We start from the raw sequence: 25,522 nt of genomic DNA on the forward strand, positions 1-25,522 counted from the left end.
TCACAGACCAAGAAATGGTGCTTCCCTCTTTGTCCAAAACATCGTATCCAGCAGAGATGCTTGGACATACGTTGAATGTTTATAGATCCCTCAATATCTACATCAATCACACACAGGCTTTTCACAAGTCCACTGCTCTAGATATTCTCTACTATCAGGATGTAAAGAAAAGCATTGAAATCTACTATTTCAGGTGGTTGAGATGGTGTATCTATGAAACCTATAAATCAGTCTGTCTCCAATAACCAACAACATAACCCACGCTTGAAAATGGTGGTGGCCTCTGCAGGGTGGCCACCTGGTTGTCCGTTCATACTTTCTCAATTTTACAACTGCATGTTCAGGTATATATGGGTATCACCTTCAATAGAAGGGTGCTACAAGTTATCCTCTCCCAGTAGAGGAGGAGGAATTTAAACACAACTATACCCATTTTAAACCCCCCCCCCCCCAAGGGATGCTGCTATAAAAATTCCATCAGTTAACAGATGCATGGACCTTGTAAATGAAAGAGGATAAGAATTTTATTCTGAGTTATAAGGCCTAAAGAGCTGATCAAACTGTTCCACCACCCCACCCTCAAAGTTTGGAGCTGGATTTTCCATGTAAAATTGGAAAATTAAGGCCTCGTACATCAAAAGGATACAAGCCCTTTTGGGCAAGTCACATAACTACAACATATACCTGTGCCAATTCAAATATGAATATTCCTGTAGTTGTAAGTTCTGAACCTTCTAAATACCTGTCTTTCCATGGTCTGAAGTCAAGCAGAGTGTCACTGAAACAAGTGTAAAGGGACAGCTGCTTTCCTCTCAACTTGAAGCCCCCAACTGCATCTGACTTTGAAAATGTGGTGTGATTTCACATCTTAATTGAAGGCATAGGTGTGCTAAATCTCTAGCATGGACTTCCTTCCTCAATTGTTCTCTATGCCTGCTGAATGTAGGGCGAGGTGCAGTAACAGTTTTCAGGAGAAATTGAGGTTTGATATTAGGAAAAACTTTATAAGGATAGTTAAGTTCTAGAATAGGCTTCCAAGGGAGGTTGTAGAATCCCCATCATTAGAGGTGTTTAAGAACAGGTTGGACAAACACCTGTCAGGGATGGTCTAGAGGTATATTTGTTCCTGCCTTAGTAGAGGGGGCTTGACTAGATGAGCTCTTGAGGTTCCTTCCACATTTACATTTGTGTTCTATGGTTGCTCGACCAATGTTAGTTCTTGAAGTGAAATGGGTGTAAAGAGAAGGTTTTTTTTAAAAACAATTTAAAATTGATTTGTTCAGCTGCTCTTCTTTCATTGTTGACTCTTGTAATATAGCCAGAGAACAATGAAATGACAATACGTCTTCCAGGACAGAAAAGAGACTTTAGGGGAGACAAATTAAATAGTCTCAATGTCTCCAGTCTGTTACGTGGAAACTATTCCATGCCTTTAACTTTCTTTGCCAGCCTGAGCCCTTTTATTTACCAAGGGTCATGGGGGATCCATTTCTTCTTCCAGAATAAATGTTAAGGTTCCAGTAGTCCAGGCAGCATGTGTATAGACTATATGAGCTTCTTATTATACAGAACAATGATAAAGAATAGTCTCCTACAAATATCTTTATGGTATTGGCACTATAAAAAAAACCCTGTGAATTATTTGTATTGCCATAGTGCCTCAGAGCCCAAATTGCAGACAATTTGCATCCATTGTGCTAGATGCTGTAGAAACACAGAAACAAAGACTGTTCCTGCTCCGAAGAGCATACAATCTTAAGTGTAAGAGAAGAGGCAACAGATGAATGGAGATGTGACTGAGTACAAGTAAACAATGTGACAATATTTGTCGGCATGGTAGCCGTGGTCTCAGCACAGCAGCAACGAAACTATTGTCAAGTTTTTTGTAGGCATCATAGCGAAGGAGGGATTTGAAGGAGTGTAATAAGTGAGTTTACAGGGAACTGCTCCCAAGTATGTGAGGCAGAATGTGAAAAAGCATGAAGGTGTTAAAATTTCAAACAAGCAATCTAGCTTCTATATGATTTTATAGCAGGAGCAAATATTGAAGGAGTGCAGATAAGGAGTTCAAAGTGGCTCCAGAGTTTCCTACTGTAGACATGATATAAGAGACCTGGTGGCTAAAAATGTTTCCTGTGCTGTAATCTGTACCACACACAACTCTGCCTAGCAACAAGTATGTGGGAAAGTTGTTGCCAGAAAAGTTGGTGGGGAGAAGGAGACATTTTCCCCGTCCATCGGCGCATTCCTTCTCAGAAGGAGCCCAGGTGGAAACGTGACTATGTAGAGGCTGGGGCCTAGATATTATTCTTTGAGTGTCATTAATCTTCATGTGGGATGTAGTGTAACCACAATTGGTGGGCATTATTCAGTATTTAGTAAAACTGAAAGACACATGTAATAAGCTTCTTGGTGTGTGTTAAATTGCTGAAAGCATCTCACTTTTTGTTCACACAGCAATGGTAACTTTCTAAAGCCAAATTGATTAATATTTAAAGTTGCTTTATAACTTAAGGTTTTTCTCTCTACATTTGTTAACCATTGTGTTGATCATCTTGCTACGTACAACAAACTTGTTCACTAATAGAATTTAGTTTATCATAAAAAGTGTATACATAACAAACTATCTTTTTGTTTTCATTGCTCTTTTTGCAGGCTGCTGACTTGAGTAAACCAATAGACAAAAGGATATACAAAGGAACGCAACCTACATGTCATGACTTCAATCACTTAACAGCCACAGCAGAAAGTGTCTCTCTACTAGTGGGCTTCTCTGCAGGCCAGGTGCAACTTATAGACCCTATTAAAAAAGAAACTAGCAAATTATTTAATGAGGAAGTAAGTAGGAATCTTGATCTTTTTGCATGCAAACGTCATATTTTAAAAAGTTATTATGTAAATAAGCTCAAAGATTGCTACTAAAAATATGTGAACTCTTGCACTATAAGGTGTTTTTTCACAAAACAAATTGTATAGGTGTTGTCTAGACTAGTTATGGTTGTATTGTAACTAGTTAGTTGATTGCCAGTTGACTCGAGTTAACTAGCATGAATGTAAACACTACTGTAGACACTCCACAAACATTGTGTTCAAGGGTGACAGACAGAAACACTTGTGCACGGTAACACATGGTTATTGAATGGCTGCACAACTAGCATAATTGCCAGATGACTTGAATTTAGAATTTGCAATTAACTCTAGCAATCAAAAGCTTTATTCTAGACAGCCTGAAAGAAGAGGTCTAGCCTGGTTCAACTTCCAAACCTAGCCTACTCCTCTTGGGATTGGTGGGAGGCCTCTTCTCCTCCTTCCCCTGACAGCTGTAGAGAAGGGTCTTGAAAGCAGTCTCATTCCCAGTAGGGTGTTGCTTTAGACCTGTCTAGTTCCTCTTAGCTGTTCCGAGAAGAGCGACAACTAGATCAGGAGAGGGAAATTCTCCTTACCCTTTCCTCTTCCACTTCCCCTATCTTCTCCCCTATTCCCCTTGTCTCGCTGAGGGGGGAAAGTTTGTGTTTTCTTGGAATACAACATTTAAAGGTGCCTTTTGGTAGAAACCAAAGTACAGCAGAGTGAAGCTTCACTGTGATTTTGTCTGTACTAGAAAAAATGGGACCTATAATTCACCACTGGTACAACTGCATTGGTGTGAGCTGTAGTTTAGACAAGGCACAAGTGGCCTCTGAAATTTTATCACTTTCACATAAATGTGGTAGTTTGGCACAATAGCAAACTTTTGTGACCTTGTCAGCACTTGAATTCCCATTGATAAGGCTACCATTTAATCACAGAGGTCATGGCAGTCACGGATTCTGTGAATTCACTGGACCTTCGTGGCTTCTCGGGCTTCAGGAGGCGGAGCAGGACTGCACCTCTGTCTTGCAACTAGGGCTGACTGGAACCAGGACCCTACAGCTCAAGCCCTGCAAAGCCGAGGCTGTGCACCCCAGCCCTGTGGCATCCCGAATATGGCAGGGACTGCAGCCGGAGCTGCATGCCCAGCCCCGCGCCTGCCGGGGGCTGCAGTCAGGGCCACACGCCCCAGCCCTGCGGCATCCCATGCTTGCAGGGCTGGCCTTAGGGAAAATGGCACCCTGGACGAACTTGCATCTTGGTGCCCTGGCCCCTGTGGGCGAGACACCCCCCCCCATTGCCCCAGCCCTCATGGGCTTCCCCATCTTCCCTTCCCCCCTAACCCCTGCACTGTGCCCCCTTCGCCCCTAATGCCTGCTCCCCCCTCCTGCAACCCTAATCCCTCCACTCCTAACCTCTGCATTGTGCCCTCTTCACCCCAACCCTGCACTCCTCTCCTGTGCCCCAATCTCTGCACCCCTTCAATCCTACCCCTGCACCTCCCTCCTGAGCCCCTAACCCAGGGGTGGGCAAACTACAGCCCGCGGACTACATCCAGCCTGTGGGACAGTCCTGCCTGGCCCCTGAGCTCCCGGCCAGAGAGGCTACCCCCGGCCCCTTCCCCACTGTCCCCCTTCCCCTGCAGCAACGTTGCTGTGCAGGCAGCGCGACTTGCGCCCGCCCACCTCCCAGGCTTTCCAATAAGCCTGTCCTGCCGCTCTGAGCGGCATGGTAAGGGTAAAGGGGTGGGGGATAAAGAGCAGGAGGCTCCATGGGGCAGTCAGGGGACAGGGGGTGGTTGGATGGGGTGGAGGTTTGGGGGTGGGGGCGGTCAGGAGACAGGGAACAGGGCGGGTTGGATAGGGGGTCAGGTGTTGGGGGTGGGGGGCTGTTGGGACAGGGAGCGGGGGGGTTGGATAGGTGTGGGAGTCCCAGGGGGCCTGTCGGGGGGCGGGGGTGTAGATAGGGGTCGGGGCAGTCAGGAGACAGGGATAAGGGGTGGTTGGTGGGTTGGAGGTTCTGAGGGGGGCAGTCAGGGGGCAGGAAGTGATAGGAGTGGGGGGCCAGGCTGTTTGGGGAGGCACAGCCTTCCCTACCCAGCCCTCCATACAATTTTGCAACCCCGATGTGGCCCTCGGGCCAAAAAGTTTGCTCACCCCTGCCCTAACTTCTGCACTTTGTCCCCTTCATCCCAACCCGTGCACTGTGTGGCCCCTTCACTCCTACCCTGGATTCAGGGAGCCCTGGTGTGTGTTTTGGAGGGACTGTGTGTGTGGTGTGCATTGCGTTGAGGGGAGTGTGTGTGTGTGTGTGTGTGTGCTGGAGTGAGTGAGTGTGCTGTCTCTGTATGAAAGCACTCAGGGTCAGGAGCCTGAACTAGGCTTGTTCAGACACAAGCAACTGCCAACAACTCCGGACCCGGAGAGGCAGCAGTGCGCACAGATTCCCCCTGTCCCGTCACCCCAACTTGGTGGAAATCGGGGACATGGGGGAGGGAGACACACCGCCATCGGCCCCTTCCGCCTCAGTAGCAGGTCAGGTGGAAATCTAAACCCTGTGCACAGTGCCCCCTTGGGCAGGCCGCCCTGGGCAGATGCCTGTACGGCCCACCCCAAAGGCCGGCCCTGCGTGCTTGGTGGGGGCTGAAGCTGGGGCCGCGTGCCCCAACCCTGAGGCTTCTGTCAGGGGCTGCAGCCGGGGCCATGTGCCCCTGCCTGGTGGCTGCACCTGGAGACCATGTGCCCCCACTTGCGGCTTCCCAGAGCCATGTGCCACCCACCCCCCTCCTTCCCCAGCTGCAGCTGGGGCTTCAGTCAGGGCTGCTCACCCCTGTCCCACAGCTGTGACCAGCTCTGTAGCAGGGTCTGTGTGCCCCCTGTGGCTGTAACGCTGGGGCCAGGGCTGTGCTGCCTCCCCCCCTCCATGGCCAGGGGCTCAGCCTGTCCGTTCGTGCCCTGCCCTCTCCTCTCCCACGGGGCTCCATTCCTACCTAGCCCTGCCCCCTCTCCCCCAGTTATTTTTTAGTAAAGTCACACACAGGCCACAGACTCCGTGAATTTTTGTTTATTGCCCATGATCTGTTCATGACTTTTACTAAAAATAACCGTGATAAAATCTTAGCCTTACCCATTGATGTAGAGGAAATGGTGATAACATCAATGGAGACTTCTTCCTAAAAACCCCAAGTGAAGACATGACCCATGTTGTCTAACCATGAGTAAGCCAACTGTATGACAAAGCCTGCATTCTACCTACACAACTCCTTCTAAAAGATGAAGGTGCACTGGTGGTGATTAGTTCTATTTTTTGCCAATATATGTTGTGGTAATAGAATAAAAGTTGATAAATGCATTCAAACAGCTTGGGACACACTCCCCATTTCACAATAACTGGTTCCATTAAAGTGAAGTGAATTGACTCTCATAACACTGAGGCAATTAACAAATGAGATGGTATTCGAAAAAAACAAAAAACTTATGGCAGAGGAGGTCACTTAATACTAGCAGTAGCAGAGATGGGAAATGCAGCTAATAGTGACAAGTTTGGTTGCCTGTGCTAACCTTAAATCTTAAAATTGCCACCATTAACCACAATTTTTTCAAGCTGAAGTGTGGTTGGCTGCAACTAGCAGTGTATCGAAGTGTAGACTTTTACTTGTTCTCTGATCCTGACAGTTTTAATTGTAATAGATTCCTCAGCTATTGCTGTCAAATCTGGGAGCCACCAAGGGGCAGACAAATTGAGACCTTGACACATGCAAGAGTTAGGAAATGTTTGCATCCAGTTCAAAACTTGCCCAGGCTTGTATCTCCTGCAAAATACAGTTGTTGCCAGTGATTTGAAAGCACTTGGGGGAGTGGTCAAAATATGACTGCCTCCTTTTTTAAAAAAGAGACAATCTCTTCTGCCCTAAAGCAGTGAAGATGGCAGATTCCTTCTGACAAATATCTGATTAGCGAAGTAAACTGCTGATATCCCAGATCTTTACACTCATAGTTGCCTAATGAAACAAGTTCAGTAAGATAAAATCAGTCCTATTACTTTGTGATCAAAATATAAAATCATTGGAATATGCAAGACATAGGGACTTGAAAGGCTCAAGAAGCTATTACTTTGGGGGGAATTCTGTGCCAAAACATTAAAAGTTCTGCACGCAATATTTTAAAATCTGCATGTTTTATTTGTCAAAATAACACAATATAAACATGCCAGTTTCAATTATTTTGGTAATTTATTTCAAAATACCTGTCAGCAAGTATGTCTGTAAGCACGCATGCGCGCGCGTGCACACACGTTTATATTCAGGAAATGTTTTTTTGACAAATAGATTCCTTCCTGGGCATGTTAATGCAGAACTTTGAGTACTTCATTTAAACTACAATACAGAAATGTATTTCCACACCCCACAAAAGCAGTGCAAAGGCTTGGGGAAGTCAGGGGTAATGGAGGAGCTGAGGGAGAGGGAAGGAGCTCAGGAGTGAATCTGGAGGGTTGTTAGGTGTGGGTGGGAGAAATATGGAACTTTTTCTTTGGAGGGCAGGGCAGGGGTTGTTAAGGAGTTGGGGAGCCTCTCCCATGCAGACCCTGGCTGACCCCGAGCCTCTCCCATTCAGTCAGGCACATCTGCCCCTGTCCCCATGTATCCTTGCACTCCCCTGTCCCCATATGGCCCAGAGCCCCAGCTCAATGCTGTCACCTCACTAGCTACTGGGCCCACACCCCAATCTGTTCCCCCCACCCTCACTAGCCCTTCTGAACCCAAATCTGTGACCCCTCAGCAGCCCCGTGTTCCCCTCTCTGCCTCCTAACCTGGTTCCGCTGGCAGGCTGCTGTAATGAATACAGTTGGCTACTAGCTTTTGTTGGTGGTCAGCCAGCTGTTCTGGGGCACAGCTGCTTCTGGTGGGCAAAAGGTAGAACTGCAGCACTTCTTGGGCAGACAGTACTTTCTACCTTGCGGGGAAAATTCCACACCAGACATTAATTCTATGCATACACAGTGGCTCAGAATTCCCTTAGGAGTAGACTATGGAACCTCTTACTTCTGGTTGGCTGTTCAAATTCAGACCATTTTTGTAGTGATGGAAAACTTTGTCTTGTATGTGAAATAAATTGGTGGTGGTCTTATTTCCAGTGAACAAGTCTGTAATCCAATTACAGCACCCTCTGGTTGAACTATTGACTATGAAGCCTGTGGTCTAGGCATTTTTGTTTCTCCTGTCTCTTTTGACCCACACATTAAAGCCATGTCTCAAATCTTGCAGATTCTCCTCGCACAACATCTCCAAGATCCAACTTCTCCTGTCTACCCACACCACCAATTTCTGAGCAAATTCTTTTATCTCCTTCTCCAGCCTCTCTGCCTGTAACTGGGTCCCCTTTCAAGTCTGTTAATATGGCTGCTAGGATTATCTTCTTGTTTTACCTTCCCACCTTTCACCCTCTTAGGTCCCTCCACTGACTCCTTAATTTACTGTATCAAATGCAGACTTTTCCTTGCTTTCAAAATCCTCCACAGTTCAGCCTCATCCTACCTGTTCAACCTGTTATTTATAGCAGTGTCTCTCTGCCAGTTGCCACCCACAGGTTTCTGTTTCTCTAGCAAGCATTTTAGTGCTTTCTCCCATGCTGTACTTTGTGAATTGGAAAAGCTTTGTCAAAAATCCATAAACACATCACCACCTTCTCCAAGCCCCTCCTCAAAACTCTGCTCTTCCTGATGTATACAGAAAACTGCAACCTTGATGGTTAAGCAGGTGGCAAGTTGTGATCACTTACTAAGATTTGCAGAAAGAAAAGGAGTACTTGTGGCACCTTAGAGACTAACCAATTTATTTAATAAATTTAATAAATTGGTTAGTCTCCAAGGTGCCACAAATACTCCTTTTCTTTTTGCGACTACAGACTAACACGGCTGTTACTCTGAAACCTTACTAAGATTTGTGCACCTCCCATTTTTGTTACCTTTTGTCATCTGCATCTCCACCTCAATCTGCTTGTTTCTCATCCACCTATTATGTCTTGTCAACTTAGATTGTAAGCTTTTGGGGGCAGGAATTGTCGTCTGTTTCTGTACAAAACCTTCCATTAATGTGATTGTGGCCTTCAGGTGCTAGTGTAATATAAATGTTGAAGAATAATCACCCCTGTAGATGGGGTCTCTAGCCCACTGTTGAGCCATGTTAATAGAGCAATGCGAGAGCTTCCATTGTGCCATCTCAGTACTTATTCCATGGCTAGAGGACAGATGTGGCCTGTGGCAGGCAGGATTGATCCAGTTTCCTAGCATCATACTTTTAGTAAAGGTAATTTTCTAACTAATATTTTGTTGGGGCCACAATAGAGGCATGATTGGCCAACAACAAAACAATTACCACAATTAAAATAATGAGCACAGAAGCCAACTCTTTAGTTCACCGCAAAAACCGAGCAAAACTGCTATTTGAAGATGCTTGTTATTTCAGAAGAAATTTGCTAGACTAAGTTACTGTTCTGAATCTTCAAATACAAAATGATTTAAGCTCCACTCTTTCGTAGTGCATAAGAAACTGAATGGTAAGTACTTGGCCTACAGATTTTGGCTTCCATCCTCAGATCGACAGCAACAGAAGTGCTTCAGAGCATAACTTGAAATGTTCATTTAACTGCTGCTTTTCAGTGTGGTAGACACATATGCAGAATGAATATAATTATCTACTGCCTCATCCTTCAATTCATTTCTTTTCTGACAAATATTAAAGTGTACTCTATGGCCAGTCAGTCCCTATATGTTTCCCTGGGAACTCCTTTTTTACTTACTGCAATCTTGACTTTTTGTATATCTCAGCTGTTCTTTCAACCTACAAACTGTGGCCCATAACACTTTCACTTATTTACTGCTGTTGCTTGTTTCTGCCCTAGATCACATTGGAGGTGTGGGTGGTCAGGTGGGCAGCGTGATGGATCAGCTCAGAGTTTACAAATATCTATTAGGCACCATGGCTGGACTAGCAGGCTCAAGCAGCCAGGTGAAATTTGCTAAGCAGCTTTCAATTTTTTCAGCACTAACAAGACACTCAAAATATCCTAAATATGCATATTTAATACACATGGTCACTCATTGTCTCTCAATCTGTGGAAGTACTTCATACTTTAAATGAAACTGCTTCTTGTACAGATGGTGATCTAATGGACTTCTATGTTCCTCTATATGCACTGAATGCATCCGATGAAGTGAGCTGTAGCTCATGAAAGCTTATGCTCAAATTTGTTAGTCTCTAAGGTGCCACAAGTACTCCTTTTCTATATGTGAAGGGTAACTTGGAAAAGGGATGCTCTGATTTAAAGTCTCTGACCAGTGCTTAACTATAAAGTCATCAATTTTCCATCCACCTCTGGGAATTTGGTTATTGTAAGTCAGAGGAAGTAATCACTGAATATACCTGTGGTATCTATCTTGGCACACATTCACTGCAGACTTCAGTAACTAGAAACTTCCAGTGGGCTCCTAAAGCTTTTTTTTTTTTTTTTTTTTTGAGGGGAAAGTCCCATATGTGGCTTTTGGGATTTAATCTGAACTCTGGTCTTAACTTTATATTAGATATTCTGTTAGAGTGTAGGTGAGTAACTTCCATTCACTCAGATTGCATACTATTTTTGAGACCCTATTTTTTGGCTCCTTAAGTAAACCTCTTGTTTTTGCTGAGCTTGTAGAGGTAAATCTAAGTGTTAAATTGTGATCTATAACAAATTGCCCTAGTTACTGAGGTAGATTTACTATTGAATAAAAATTGGATTAGAAAGAATAAACTTTCACAAAGCGTCTTTTTCCATAAACAGTAATTCCTCCTCTTCCTAACTGCCTATCTTAAAGTGCCTGGAGCTTCTTTTGCAAATAAAACCATTTTAAAACTGTCATGAGTTTGACAGTGTTCAAAATTCCGTAAAATTTTCTTTTAATAGATGTAAACTGTAAAACTATCACTCTTCTAATGCATGTCTTGTTCTTTGTTTTTCACAGAGACTAATAGACAAGTCCAGAGTAACCTGTGTAAAATGGGTACCAGGGTCGGAAAGCCTTTTCCTAGTAGCTCATTCCAGTGGAAATATGTACTTATATAATGTGGAGCACACTTGTGGTACCACAGCCCCACACTACCAGCTACTTAAGCAAGGAGAAAGTTTTGCAGTCCACACTTGCAAGAGTAAATCCACAAGAAATCCTCTACTTAAATGGACCGTAGGCGAGGGTGCCCTGAATGAATTTGCCTTTTCCCCCGATGGGAAATTTTTGGCATGTGTGAGCCAAGATGGTTTTCTTCGTGTGTTTAACTTTGATTCAGTGGAGTTGCATGGTACAATGAAAAGCTACTTTGGGGGACTACTATGTGTGTGTTGGAGCCCAGATGGGAAATACATTGTAATAGGTGGAGAGGATGACTTGGTAACGGTTTGGTCTTTTGTGGACTGTCGAGTAATAGCTAGAGGCCATGGACATAAATCATGGGTTAGTGTTGTGGCATTTGACCCATATACCACTAGTGTAGAAGAGAGTGACCCAATGGAATTTAGTGGCAGTGATGAGGATTTCCAAGACCTTCATTTTGGTAGAGATCGAGCAAATAGTACACAATCTAGGTTATCAAAAAGGAACTCTACAGACAGTCGTCCAGTAAGTGTTACATATAGGTTTGGTTCTGTAGGCCAAGACACTCAACTCTGTTTGTGGGACCTTACAGAAGATATTCTCTTCCCTCACCAACCTCTGTCAAGAGCAAGGACACACACAAATGTTATGAATGCCACAAGTCCACCTGCAGGAAGTGGTGGAACTAATCCAGGAAGTAATGGAAACAGTATCACAACACCTGGAAACTCAGTACCCCCTCCTCTTCCACGGTCAAACAGCCTTCCACATTCTGCAGTCTCAAATGCTGGCAGTAAAAGTAGCGTTATGGATGGTGCCATTGCTGCTGGTGTTAGTAAGTTTGCAACCTTATCGCTACATGATCGGAAAGAAAGACACCATGAAAAAGATCACAAGAGAAATCATAGCATGGGACATATATCTAGCAAGAGCAGTGACAAACTGAACCTAGTTACTAAAACCAAAACGGACCCAGCTAAAACTTTGGGAACACCTCTCTGTCCCAGAATGGAAGATGTTCCCTTGTTAGAGCCTCTTATCTGTAAAAAGATAGCACATGAAAGACTGACTGTGTTAATTTTTCTTGAAGACTGTATAGTCACTGCTTGTCAGGAGGGATTTATTTGCACATGGGCAAGGCCTGGTAAAGTGGTAAGTTTTAATCCTTAATGCTGCATCAAAGAACTAGAACTTTGAATAGGTAGTTTTCTCAATATACCTGATTATTAGATATAAAATTTCTTTATGCTTAATGTAAAAAGGTTATTTCCTCAGAGCCATACTTTTGGATACTGCATGCCATATTTCTGAATGATTTGAAGTGTCTTGGGGTATATTTCTTAGTTGCCTTCCAACCAGAGAAATACTGTGTATCCAAAGTTTGTGTTCCTATATTTTCAAACTTTTTTTAATCTAAACACAACATAGTGAAGACAAAGATTTAAAAACTAGATTAAAAGTGTTCAATCACTGAAGTAACAATATTAGTCATTCACACATTTTCCTATGCTGCTGTTTTCCTGTGTTTTGAAATACTACTGCTTTGAGTTGACCATGAAGTGCTAGCTTTTTTAGAATTTAGGTTTCCCATCTGAAAACTTAAGTGTGTAACACTACCTTTTTATGGATTTCTGGAATATTAATAAATGTCAGCTTGTGAGCAAATTTTTTAAAACTCTCTGCTGACCATATTGGGAATAATTTGCAGTATCTTCCCTGAAATTGTGAATCAGTCCTAAATGCATAATACAGTCCTAATGAGATTTTATGAACCTGAATAAAGATCTTGATTTTGTTTTTATAGGGGTCATTATCATTAGAAGAATCATGGCCATGGTTTAAAAAGAAATTCTGCATAAACAGCTTCATGTTTGGTCCAATAGTGTCATTTTTACTAGTCAAATATGCAGGCAAGACCAATTTTTTAATAGGCTTTTTTCAGGCTATCACTTCTGTCAATTTAAGGTAATACATTTCTAGGGTTTTTAGACTCCCTTGTAAAAGCCTCCTAATCTTGAATACAATATTTATTTTGTCCATTGCATGGCAAATTTGTTTTCCTGTGTTTTGAATGAGCCTAAAACTAATTGCAATCTTATAACCTCAAGCACGTTCTATGCCAAGATAGCTTTGTTGAAATACAGTTCTGAGAAACCATAGAACCAGCAGGGGGAGCTCATTTATTTCTGATTACTTGTGTAAAAATGCAGCACACATAGGCTATTGCATTCCTGGAGTATTGGTCTTAAATTATTTGAATATTTTCCTAATTGGACAATGTAGATATATGTAGTTCCTTAATCCTAAACTACCTGATTCTCTAGAGTCATGTTTGTAGTTGGAGCAACCACTGTGTTCCAGAAAACTAAAATACACCACAACTAACTTCAGATTTCTGTTGCAAGAAATTCTCAAAATGAATTATCAGAATTATTCCTTTAAAAAAAAAGGGTGATTCTAGCTGCTTTGAAACCCCAAGCACATTTTGTAAAAGCTCCTCCAGTCTGGTTCTCAAATCTGTCATATGTACACATTGAGAACCCCTTCCACTCAGCATCTGTGCACACTTAGCGGCTAGATCTACTACGTCCAAACATAGTGAATCTTTCTCTTAGAGGTGGGGGAAAGGGCATTACTTTACCTTTTAAAGATACGTAGTTCATGAGAATCATTAACTCAAAATAGTGAAACTACATAACACTGGAACTACTTTAACTTCTGTGAATTAGTGAAAGTCACAAACATTCTTATGAAAGTAACTTTAAACATGTGCATCAGTGTCTCAGCTTTCTAGGGTGGAATATTGCTATTTTGCATAAATGTTAACCCAGATTGCATGTGTATTACCAAACACTACCCCTGTACGTTTTCTTTCTACGAACTTGTAAATTAGGCTTCCTTAAGCTGCTGAGCATAACTTAATCAGTTTTTGTGCATTGATGGTTTTGATTTAGAATACATCATCTCAAATATTTCAGAAATAGAGTATGCAGTACCCAAAATCAGGATTTAAGTATTTGGCTAATATGGAAAACTTTAATTACAGGTAAGTCATTTTCATGCTGAAGTTATCATGATCTTTCAAAATTAATATATTGCACACTGATGTAAATGCCATATTATTTAGGATGTATTTACTTCCCTAGAAAGATATTTTTCAAATGGACTTGTTTCTCTGATTTCTTCATTTGCATTTACAGTGAGTTCACTCTGCGATTTAAACTAAGTTTTAGTGGCATGTTTACAGGAGTTTGATGGGGAAGTATCTCTGCCAGAAAGTAAAGCATCCTTTGGTTTATAGATAGAGCACTTATTATAACTTTATGCATATTTAATGAGAATCGTCAAAGTATAAAAACACTGATGGTAACGTGTCACTTCTGGGTTATATACCACACATTTCTATATTGCCAGTAGTTTTATCCTTGGCTAAGTCTGTCACTTTGTAGCTTAAAGCTGCTATCTTCTGTCTTCCTCCCATCATCTGGGTTCCTGAAAGTCCTAAAGACTGCCCTCCCTCCCATTTTTCGTGTTTAAAAAAATTCTTCCACCATTGCCTCACAAACAGCCTCAGTTGAGTGCCAACCATAACCAACCCAAAGAAAGACTGAATAGAAAATTAAACTAACCTTGCAGTAGAAAGCATCAGTGCCACTGAGCCATCTCTACCTTTCCCACTCATTTGCCTCCTTTTTGGAAGAGCCATCAAAGCACTTACAGTGCAATCTGAAAGATGGTATGCCGTGTATTCTCCACTAATTTACAGAAAGCACTGACAACCAGGCAGAGGGTGGTGTTCCTCATTTTAGACCTATTGAATCTCTTGCCCACAGTGTTTGGTCTCTACTGGCCTTGGCTGAAAATCCAGAAATGGATCTTCAGCCTTGATTTCATAAGGCCAGGATGATGCACTGCCATCCCAGCCCCATACAACCTATGCTAAAAGCTTTATGAATTATTTGTTTATCCATCATACCTTGAGCTTTCTTATTGGCTACATTGTGCTTGTAAAGTATGTGACCCAAACACACTTTTAAAATTATCATACTAACTCCTGGTCAAAAGCAGTAAAACAAATTGGGCTAGGGTGGTGGGGAAGCATACTTTACCTGTCTGAAAAATAACTAACAGTTTTTCCTTTCAGTGTGATCCATTCGTTTGCGAATTTTACTTTCTCTCATTTTAGGAACTATAATCTTAGCCCACTCTTCTTGAGGGTTTGACTTTTGAGTTTTTTCTCTCCTTAGTTGAGTAACTGTCATCAGATTGGCCAGGGGGATTGCTCCCTAGGTAAACCTAGATGGAGTCATGGAAATTTTAATCTTATCCCTTAACTTGCCTGAAACAACTTAAATAGTTGAGAATTAGAAACGTGAAATTGCGCGTGAATCACATTGCTGGTTACTTCAAGCCAAATTGCAAATACTACAGATGCAGTAAAAATGCTTCGTATTTACATGCAAAGGAATTTAGTGATAATTCTTTTACCTTAAACAATTTTATTAGGCATGACTGTAGCTAATTACAATCACAAATTTGATTACTAAATTTCAATTACTAAAGTTATTTCAATACAAAATAAACTATCTAAATGTTTGATAAATTTAATCTGCTTATCTTGTACAAACACTTTGTTTTAAGGGAAACTTACCACTTATTTCTCTTTTCTGAGAGAGCTCAAGGTAAGATTGGACAAAACTACAAAGGAGAGTGAAATGGCAGTATATATCTGGCAGACTAAATACGTTACCATTTTGTGAAACAATGCACATGAAATTTAGAATGTTTTTGATTCTTATTGTACATGAAAATCTTAAATTATAACATCCTTAAATCTTCCAACTAACTACAGTTGTAGTACAGTATCATGTTTTAGTAAGACTAATGTTTTCGCTAAAAGTACTTAACAAATATTCATGTATTATACTTCGGTGAGTGGGAAGACTGGCTACACATTAATTCTTCCTCAGTGAAAAAGAGCATTTTTTTCCCAATACAACTGAAGGTCAATTACTGGTATTTTGAAGTACTATCAAATAGAGTTATTTCAATGTGATATTGGTATCTGCATAAATTCTACAGTAAAACTGAATCATGACTATATTATTTCAGGTTACCAAGGTGCAATTTGAAGCTTCCGGTAATGTGCATATAGTAGCAAAATTGCACGTATAGTACACCTTCATTAGCAGAGTGAATTTAAACTAATACACTGGTTTGATAATGTATAGCAAGGTGTGCACAATGGAGGTGTGGCAAAGTGACTTCAGTGAAGCCAGGAGAGATCATAACCCTGTATAAAAGGTCTTATGGGTGAGGGTTTCTGGATTAGGAAATAACATGACTTTTACTAAATACTTGCAGAAATCCCATGTTTTGAACTATTACCTTTTTCAAACTTGGTTATGTACTTGAAGAGACTGTGTGTACATCTGCCCCTTTAGCAGCTTAAACCTCCTAAATTGATACTGAAAAAAATTGTTGGCCTGCTTATGTTACAAGAACGAATTTCATGTCAGTTAATTTACTGTGGCACAACTTAGGTGTAAAAGTTAAAAACAAGATTTTTTTTCCTGCATTTTTACCAATTCTGTATACTTGAGTTTGTTAAAGATTGATATGTTAGGTGATACTGTACAAAATTGTATTGACTATATCTTTAGTGCAAATCAAAAGAAAATTCATATGTATTTCCTTTTTACACTTCCATCTAATTTCTTGACAACTTGAATAAATTTCATAGAGCCTTTCTAACATGAAATATTGTTAAATTAACTGTTGCAATAATTAAGCTTTAATAAGTATTGTTGGTATATTTATAATTTTAAAAATTCAAGTTTGTTTCATACTGCTTATTTTTTAGCTATTCTGTTGTCACTGTTACAGCTGAAGAACCTTACTAAATACTTGACATTACAAAATTTGCTGGGGTTGTCCTCTGTATACTGACGTTAAATAAAATGTGTGACTGAACTGTAAATGTAGATAATTTTCAATAGTCCTTTTCACATCTCAGTTCTGAAAGCTGGGATGTAACAAGTTAAAGTTTTTTTTCTATATGCTGTACATACCTTGCTGAACAGATGGCTGCAGTGACACTGCTAGCTTTTTAGCTGCCATTTTATAATTTAAGGGATTGACTAAATCATGCAATTTTTGAATAAATCTTTCAGAAATTGTTATCAAGTTGACATTAAATCAAATGTGGGATTAGATCTGTCACTTCTAACTTTGAACTATGTTGTAAAGTTCACGTTTTCTTTTAAAATCGTTAAATTTCAGAACCATGAAATTGTTTTAAATTCAGATTTAGTAATTCGGACATGGGTAAATTAAGCTGTCAATGTGTATCCATCAAGCAGCAGTTGGAATGGAGAATTTTTGTCTTTGGACTCTACAGGAATTCTTTCCCCTATGGATTCCAGTTCAGGCTGTGCTTCTCAGTCACAACCTTAAGTAGACCTTGAGGTTACTATAAAAAATTAAGTTCACAGCCCTAACTATGTGGTTCAAAAGAAAAGAATTCAGATGCTTCCATCCTATAAATAATATCATAAGACCAGAACAGACCAAGTTTGACATTGACTTTGATGGAAAATGCTGCCCACTCACTTACATCAGAGGTACATAGGGACAGCTCATCAACTTATTAAACCAGAGTTCCAGGTTTATTCACATAAGCAGTCAACAAAGATGATATTCAGGGGGTTGTTTCCCAGATTAGGGCTTTTCTAACAGGGCTTTCAAGTTCTCCTGGTTTCATTGACCTAAGTTCTAGAGTCATTGTGGGCCCTGGCAAGCAAAGATCAGTTTTCCTGATGGTGAGATTCCTCTGTAGCTTTCTGATGATGGGAGAACCTTCTTTCCCTATTATTGGATTTAAACACTGGATGGTCTTCTGGCACTTCAAGAAATAGTGAAGTGAATGACCCTAATGTGACTGGGCCTGGTAGCATTTTTGAAAGCGTGCTGAGCCGCAAGGTGAAATCCATCCTGATGGCTTGCTGTGGGAACATCTGATTGTCAAATGCCATGTAATTGAGGATTGTTTGCTCAAACAAGTTCCACAGGAATTAGTGGGAACATGAAAGCAATCTGGCTTCCCCCTATTCTACAGTCATAATGGATACTTTGGCAAAAGATGTCTCTCAGTTGTAATCTGGCTTTTACTTTCCTTTTTAAATATCTCTTGCACAAAAGTCCTTAAGGAAATAGTCAGTGTGATTGTGCTCTAGTCTGACTTGGGCCACCTAAATCTGAACTCTCATCCATCTTCACTATTTTCCATCAGTTCACTCTTCTGAGATTGAGAGTTTGCATATTCTTGGCTGCTGTAGTTTCTATTCAAAGTTAAATTTGCCTGGTTTCTCTCAAGTCACTTTTTTTACCTGACCTGTAACCTAAATCTTGCCAGAAGTTCTAGCTTCAAAAGGTTAGAGAAAGCTATTCTGTGTACTTAATTATAGGAGTCCTTTCCTCCTAACCTAGGTCCCATGCCTAGCTGGAATTAGGATCCTGTCAGCAAAAGCATGTGTGCGCTTCAGGAGGCTTTAGAGAAGATAAACAAGGCAATTATACATTTACATTGTACATAAACTCATGAAGTATAGTCTGCCTCTTGGATACAGGTGCCTATCATATCTAAACCAAAGTGTTAAGAGCTCTTAAGGTATGGTATTTATCTAATCTCTGTGGATGTCTGAGGCAAAGAGGGTTTTTACATGGATTGTATATAAATAGTGGAATTTTAGTAGTCTGCTTTTTGTCACACAAGGATGGAAATACACTTCAGTAATGAAATATATCCCTCTACACTAATATATACCAGAAGTAAAATTGCATTTGAATCACTTGTGTTGCTGCTGCACACATTTACAAGGTACTTTATCCTACTAGTACACAAACTATACTCAGGCATATGACATTACTACAGCAAAACAAGAAAAGGCAAGTAGATACTTCAGCACCAAACATAAAAATTTCCATAAAGTGAATAAATATTAAAAAGAAACAAAACAAATAAGCATTTTAAATAGAAATTACTGTAACATCAGCTTTCCTATAACTCCTCTTTCTCCCAGGCTCTCCAAGTTCTTTTCAAGAAGTCTTCTGCTATATGGTGGGTGTATGTTCATAAAGGATTTGCTGTTTTTAAAAAAAAACCATAACGTTTTAACACCAGTTCACTAACTGAGCTTATGACTTCATCAGGAATTCTTTTAGTGTGATCTAGTAAAGAAATTCATGTAGCTTGGTGCTTCATCTTAACACTTAAACACTTTTGCAATTCAGACTATCAGACTCAGCTTCTATAATCTGGAAACTTTGCATTATAAATTTTTGTCTTTACACATCACTTCAGCCTCAAAAGGTATTTCAGAAGTTTTGCAAGTTCTTCATGAAGGTGAATTTAAAAAAAAAAATCAAATGCCTTCAGTATGGAGAATTGTGGTACTCCAACGTTTTTTAAAGGCAGTCTCTTTTCTGAATAGAAAATGCAAATATGGCTGGTTCAGAACTTGATTGGAATTAGATTTACAGGATAGGGAATGAAAAGCTAAATGATTTTAAAGTCTGAGCATGTTCAATGAATATTATTTCAGTCCTGGCCTCTTTATGAAATCACAGTATATGTTCTGGCAGGCCTGACTAGCATTTGGTAGGCCAAGGGACCGTTGCTGAAACAACTTGAATTAGAGAAAGAACGCTGCAAAATCCTCCACCAAAAAAACCCATCTTAACAGTAGGAACAAGGAAAAATATACATGAACTCTGCATATCTGCCCACCCTGGGCTTTCTGCAATTTTTGATTCATTCTATGGTCTGTAACTTAAGAAGATTGACGACATAACCTGAACAGATTAGACTTCCTCCCCCCAAAAAAAAAAAAAAAAAGCAGTGGCAAAACTATGAACTTCTTCCTACTTCACTAAGGTGAGTGGAGTACGGTGTGAACTTCAAAGCTTAACAGGGGTAACTTTTTTCCCTCTTGTAATTGTGGGTTTTTAATTGGAAATTAATTCCTGATTTGAGTGTTGTCCTATGAATGCTGTTCTCATTAAATATTTAATAAAGATAAATACAAAGAATTAATGGTTATTTAAGATGTCAGCAGTCACTTTTAATTTGCCGTTGTTGCACACTTAGTATATTCTGTTCCTTGTTGTTTGCTGAATACATAGCTTAATAAACTTATCTTGGTGCGCAGTATGCATTGTGTGCACAACATAGCAGATTTGAAGTTGCTGTAGGAATCTGAATTTCTTTGCACTTTCCTGACTTTGACTTTGAAGTGGGCAACATTACTGTTGCATTAGCAGGATTTTTTGTATTTAAGAATTACTTATGTTTCTGTAATTTGTGTTCTGTCCCATCTTCTCTGGTCTATCCAAGAGTGGTTCAGTTGCAGCAGGCCATTTGCCTCTTTATCTTCGCTTCTTTTCTTCTCGAACATAAGTTTTCCTCACCAAATTTTGATCATCCTTAGACCAAAATTCACATCCATATCCATAGTTTAAAGCCAGAAGGGACCATTATAATTATACGTAGGCTGACCTCCGATGTAACACAGGTTAAAGAACCTTACCTAATAATTTCAGCATCAAACCCGTAATTTGTTTGAGATCGAACATATCACTTCAAAAGATATCAAGTCTTGATTTAAAGACTTCAAATTACGTATTTCAGTTTTGTTAAATGTAATCTGTGCTACTCATTTTTATTCTTGGTCTTAATATGAATTATACTACTAAACTGTTACTCATCAGAATGTATTAGCTAATATTAGCTTTTCACATTCAAAGTGCTGTACAAACATCTAGTCTTCACAGACCACTCTGAAAATAAGCAGTTATCCTCACTGTATAGATGGGCACCTGAACCAGGCCGTACCTTGCTCAAAACTGCAGGAAGTGTTTCAGAGCAGGAATTAAAACTCAGGAATGCCTATTGTCCAGTCCTGTATTCAAACCATTCAGCCCTTCTTCTGACAAGAAGGTATTCATAGCCCGGGAGATGAGGATCAACCCAGTCTGGGTCCTAATGACTTGAATGCTGAAGATCATAGGGTATGTGGTACCACATTGAATGGTGATTAGTGCTTCCTAGAATAGCCCCTTTTTAAAGTGAAGCTGTATATAGCAAAACACAGGATGTGGCTGCATTTCAAATAGGGGCTCCCTAAACATTCACAAGGAAGTGTCTATTTCTTGTTTGTCATAGCACCTGGATACCATGGTCATGAGCCTATTAGAAATACCTTGTCCTTTACACCATCTTTATAGGATTTAATTTATGCTTTACAATCATGGGATTACTTGCATATGCACATGAGACCTCTGATTAATTTGTCATAAACAGGATTGGGAATATTGGTACCTAGGAATATTTAACTACAGAATATCCTTTTCCATTGCATTTTAAAAGTTACTTAGTATGCGTAATCAGTCAAAATGCAAAACTGTTTTGGTGTCATGGTTCAGATTAACAGACTCCTGGAATGTGGTATGTGATCACACTGTAAACTCTGCATGTGATTCAGCATTCTGCTTTTACATCACACATTTTATTCACTATTTAAAAAAAAATCTTTTTGGGTAACTTTTTCAGAAGTGCCTAATGAGTTAGATGCTGTCAAAATTTTACCCTTTATGTATAGTTCCACTCCCTATGCATCTCCTCCTCCTAGAGAAGGAAGGCAAACCATACCATTCCACCTGCCATGTAATACTGAACTCTGAAATGTGCAACTTTGTAAGGCCTGAATATCACATTTGTATATTTCATGACTAAGCCGCAAATCTACATCACTGCATACATTATATGAAAATCAGTTATGCATTGCATAAACAACAAAACACTTGTAGATGCTACTTACAGAGGGCATTCTAAGGCGTAGCACACCGGTCCACCTTCTGTGTACCTATTTTCTGCCATGAACCCCACCAATCCATGTGGATGCATCCCATGTCTGAATTGGTGGATCGGAGATTTTAAAGGGGAGGATGAGTTTACCTGAAATTAGGTTTTTTGTGACTCAGATCCACCAATCCAGAACCTCTTCCACTTCTGTTTGTGGTTTAAGAGAACGGGGGGGGGGGTTTCTTCAGTAGGGGTTCCTGGATACTTGGATCCAAGCAAGAAAGAGCTCCTATAGACTCTGAAGATGTCACTAATTCTACATTCCTATTAATTGCTTCTGATCTTGTCTAGCTTGATGGATCTGAGTCACAGGAACATAATTTAGAGGTAAGAAACAATGACTAAAAGTTTCAGAGTAACAGCCGTGTTAGTCTGTATTCGCAAAAAGAAAAGGAGTACTTGTGGCACCTTAGAGACTAACCAATTTATTTGAGCATAAGCTTTCGTGAGCTACAGCTCACTTCATCGGATGCATCACGAAAGCTTATGCTCAAATAAATTGGTTAGTCTCTAAGGTGCCACAAGTACTCCTTTTCTTTTTGCGAATGACTAAAAGTGTGATTTTTAGCTATATAGCAAGGGAAAGTGAAGTCATGTTAATCAGGGTACTTCAGGCTTAGCAGGTATTTAGTTCTTCAGGCTGTTAGCACTCTTTAAGAACTAAATGACAAAGTACAAGAAAATAAACCTGCCTTTTGGTGCAGATGTTTGGTTTTTAATCTGAAGGCTGGTGTGCGAATTGAAATTCAGCCATTACGGTTCTTGTTAACCAATGACGTAGGGGAAAGCTTGATCAACTGGCAGCCAAAGTACACAAGTGAAAAGCAAGAAAATACTTCTTTATTAAACTATCCAAACCAGTTATCAACAAGAACCATATGTAGCTAAGAATGCTGCATAATTCTTAAGCTACAAATCTGAAATATAAGCAAGCCACTATTGACTTGTAGTGCATTTCAATAAGGTGGTAAACTTATGAAAAAATTAACTTAAATAGACTTACCTAAGTCCAAATTTAAATGGTAATGCAAAACTTAATGTGAACTGAGTCTCCCCGACACACTCATCGTCTTTTCCAGGCTTCTTATTCCCAAGTAACATATAGGAATATTTGTTAAAATATTTCTTAAACTGTTTACTATTTTTCATTGGCAGATGAGAACTTTGGATTCTCACCAGTAGTGTTAACATTAATGGAGGTTAACTGTCTAATTTCCCTTTTTTTTTGAGGGCAGAATAGACCCATTGTCTGTCTGTGAAGTGCCCATTTGCTGCATATTTAATCATTAGTTCAAAGGACACTTACTATTTGTGTAGAGTGGTATAAAAAGAAGTGTCCAGAAGTTGCCAGCGGCTTGAGAAAAATGCAAGGCAAACTAAGATCAAACATTTGCAACAATTCGTGTCCTAAACAGATCTATTAATCTGTGCCAAAAACATGGTTTTGAACATTATTAAGTAGGGCAAATGAAATGTTTCCTATAGAAATCTGGCACATGATTTTTGAAGAATGAAGGCAACATGTTAGTAGTGAGTGCCTGTGCACACAAACTTTTGTGCTGATAAATTTATCTGCTGCAGATTAATTTTAAGTTAATGTCAGGCTCTCTTGCTGGATTAATGTAAACTGCTTTGTTTGCAGGGTTTATTGTCATCCCAAAACCAGGCCAATTCTCCAAGTGGAACTGTAGTATAGCCATCACACTACTGCTAGCGAATCTTTGAACACAGGACAAGAAGTAATGACAGTGGAACCAGGAGCTGTTCTTCATGCAGAGAGCATCAGAAATTATAAAATGGCAGAGTGTAAACTTGGAATTATGTGAATCACATAATACTTTGCAAAAGAATAATGTAATGAATTCTTAGTCTGGCTAATACTTCTAGGCTGCTCACCCAAAGAAGAATTTTCCTTTTAAAAAAGAAATGCTTCATTTGGTGTTGCAGTAAAAAAATTTTTTCTCAGTTTTCTTTATACTTTTCAAGTTCGGTGTAATTTAATTGATATATATATATATATATATATATATATATATGGGGGGGGAGAGAAAGATATATATGTGTAAAATAAAGTATGTTTCTTAAATCCAAGTAAGTTCAATGGTTATATAAATTAGTACTTCACCATTGTTTGTTTTTTTGCACTGATTTTTTTCAACCAGAGATGGTTAGAAGACAGCCTGGAATGCACTCATGGAAAACGAAAGTCATTACTTTCTGGCTTAAAAATGTAATTCAGGAAGATGGATGCTGCAATCGTAGATTTTTTTTTTTTTAAACAGAATTGTTTGCACTTAAATAGTTTAATGCTAGTGGAGAATTACTTTAAAATGGGTAGTCAGACACCCAGAAAAGCTATGTTGTGGAGAAAAGATATCCTTTGTATCTATGAAACATTTATTTTAATATTGTTTCCAATTGCAATCAGCTCTGTATTATATGTATAAATGTAATTCAGTGATTGGGAGGAAAATGGATCAGTACACTAGTAATTTTAATCTAAAATTTCTAATTCTGAAAATACATATTAAACTATCTTGAATATGCAGTTTTGTTTACGTTCTGTTTTAAATTGGATCGATTTTGATGTAATCAATCTTTTGAATTAAATGTTGGGTACAGAAACACACTAACGCTTGTAGAACATATTCCTTTCTTACAACCTTTTGCATCAGAAACACTTCCATATTTAATGTTGCTTAATTGGCTTAGGGAAAAGAAATTATAAATTTTCCCCTGCACTACTTCCTATTAAAACTTACCTCTGAATACATTTTCCAGACATTAAACCCCAATATTTATGAAAATAGGAGCCTCAGATTTTTGCAGTAGAGTGATCTCTTCTGATGCCTTTTAATAGTTGCATTTTAGTGGTTTAATACTGTATTTGTCTAAAAATTAGAGGTTAAAACCTCAATTGTTGAATTGCATTGACTTTCAAGCTGATTTTTATGCAGACAACTATGACAGTGTACTACCTGCGCACACTTTGATTTTTACAATCTAAAATTAGGTACTAAAATAATGGAGTAGTATGTGTTTTGGGACAACTTGCTGTGCTAAAAATATCAGGTGCCCTTGCTATCTTTAACATTTGAGGTAGAAACAGTTATTATGGAGGTAGAGATATCCAAGTATTTTCATAATCCAATGCTACTTGATAGTGGTTGATAGTAAATTGGTTTTTATTAGCAAAACAAAGGCCATTTCATCCCTTCCAGTATTTTCTGCAAGGGGATGAAAGGAATGAAGAATGTGCTACTCTGGATCAAAACCCAGTAGAAAGGGTGACTGAGATAATATGGTGGCATTTTCTCACTTCCTCTGCCTGGCCTAAGCCCCTTCTGACTCTCTATTGTTGGGCTTTTTCTGAACTTTGCAGATGTGCAGCTAGGAGGGGATATAAGCAACAGCTTTCTCAGCTCTGCTCTAGCATTCATATCCTTCAAAATGGAAGGTCTTTCCAAAAGTCAATTTAATGCTGATACTGATGGCATGATCTGGGCCTAACCTACCAACAAACTTTATCTAAGGTTCCAACAACATTTTTGTATAAAATTTATAGTTAAATAGAATTTTCTTTAATTGCAAGATATTAATACTCTACTGTCATTTTAGAATAAACTA

The 25,522-nt window shown here is 39.6% G+C and overlaps 1 protein-coding gene across 5 annotated transcripts in view; it reads left to right on the forward strand.

The window, feature by feature from the left end:
• Positions 1–25,522, forward strand: part of WDR20 (WD repeat domain 20) — a 72,270-nt gene that overhangs the window by 29,535 nt on the left and 17,213 nt on the right. For 2 of the 5 annotated variants that reach the window (XM_077819382.1, XM_077819383.1), the window contains exons 2-3: positions 2,656–2,838; positions 10,849–12,126. In XM_077819382.1, the coding sequence (XP_077675508.1) occupies positions 2,656–2,838; positions 10,849–12,126 (1,461 nt within the window). Of the gene's footprint in view, positions 1–2,655; positions 2,839–10,848; positions 12,127–23,537; positions 24,603–25,522 lie in introns of those variants that run through there. The other 3 variants (XM_077819384.1, XM_077819380.1, XM_077819385.1) reach the window with 3 other exon arrangements.

This window comes from Eretmochelys imbricata, chromosome 6 (assembly GCF_965152235.1).
Source record: "Eretmochelys imbricata isolate rEreImb1 chromosome 6, rEreImb1.hap1, whole genome shotgun sequence".
Classification (NCBI taxonomy): Eukaryota; Metazoa; Chordata; order Testudines; family Cheloniidae; genus Eretmochelys; species Eretmochelys imbricata.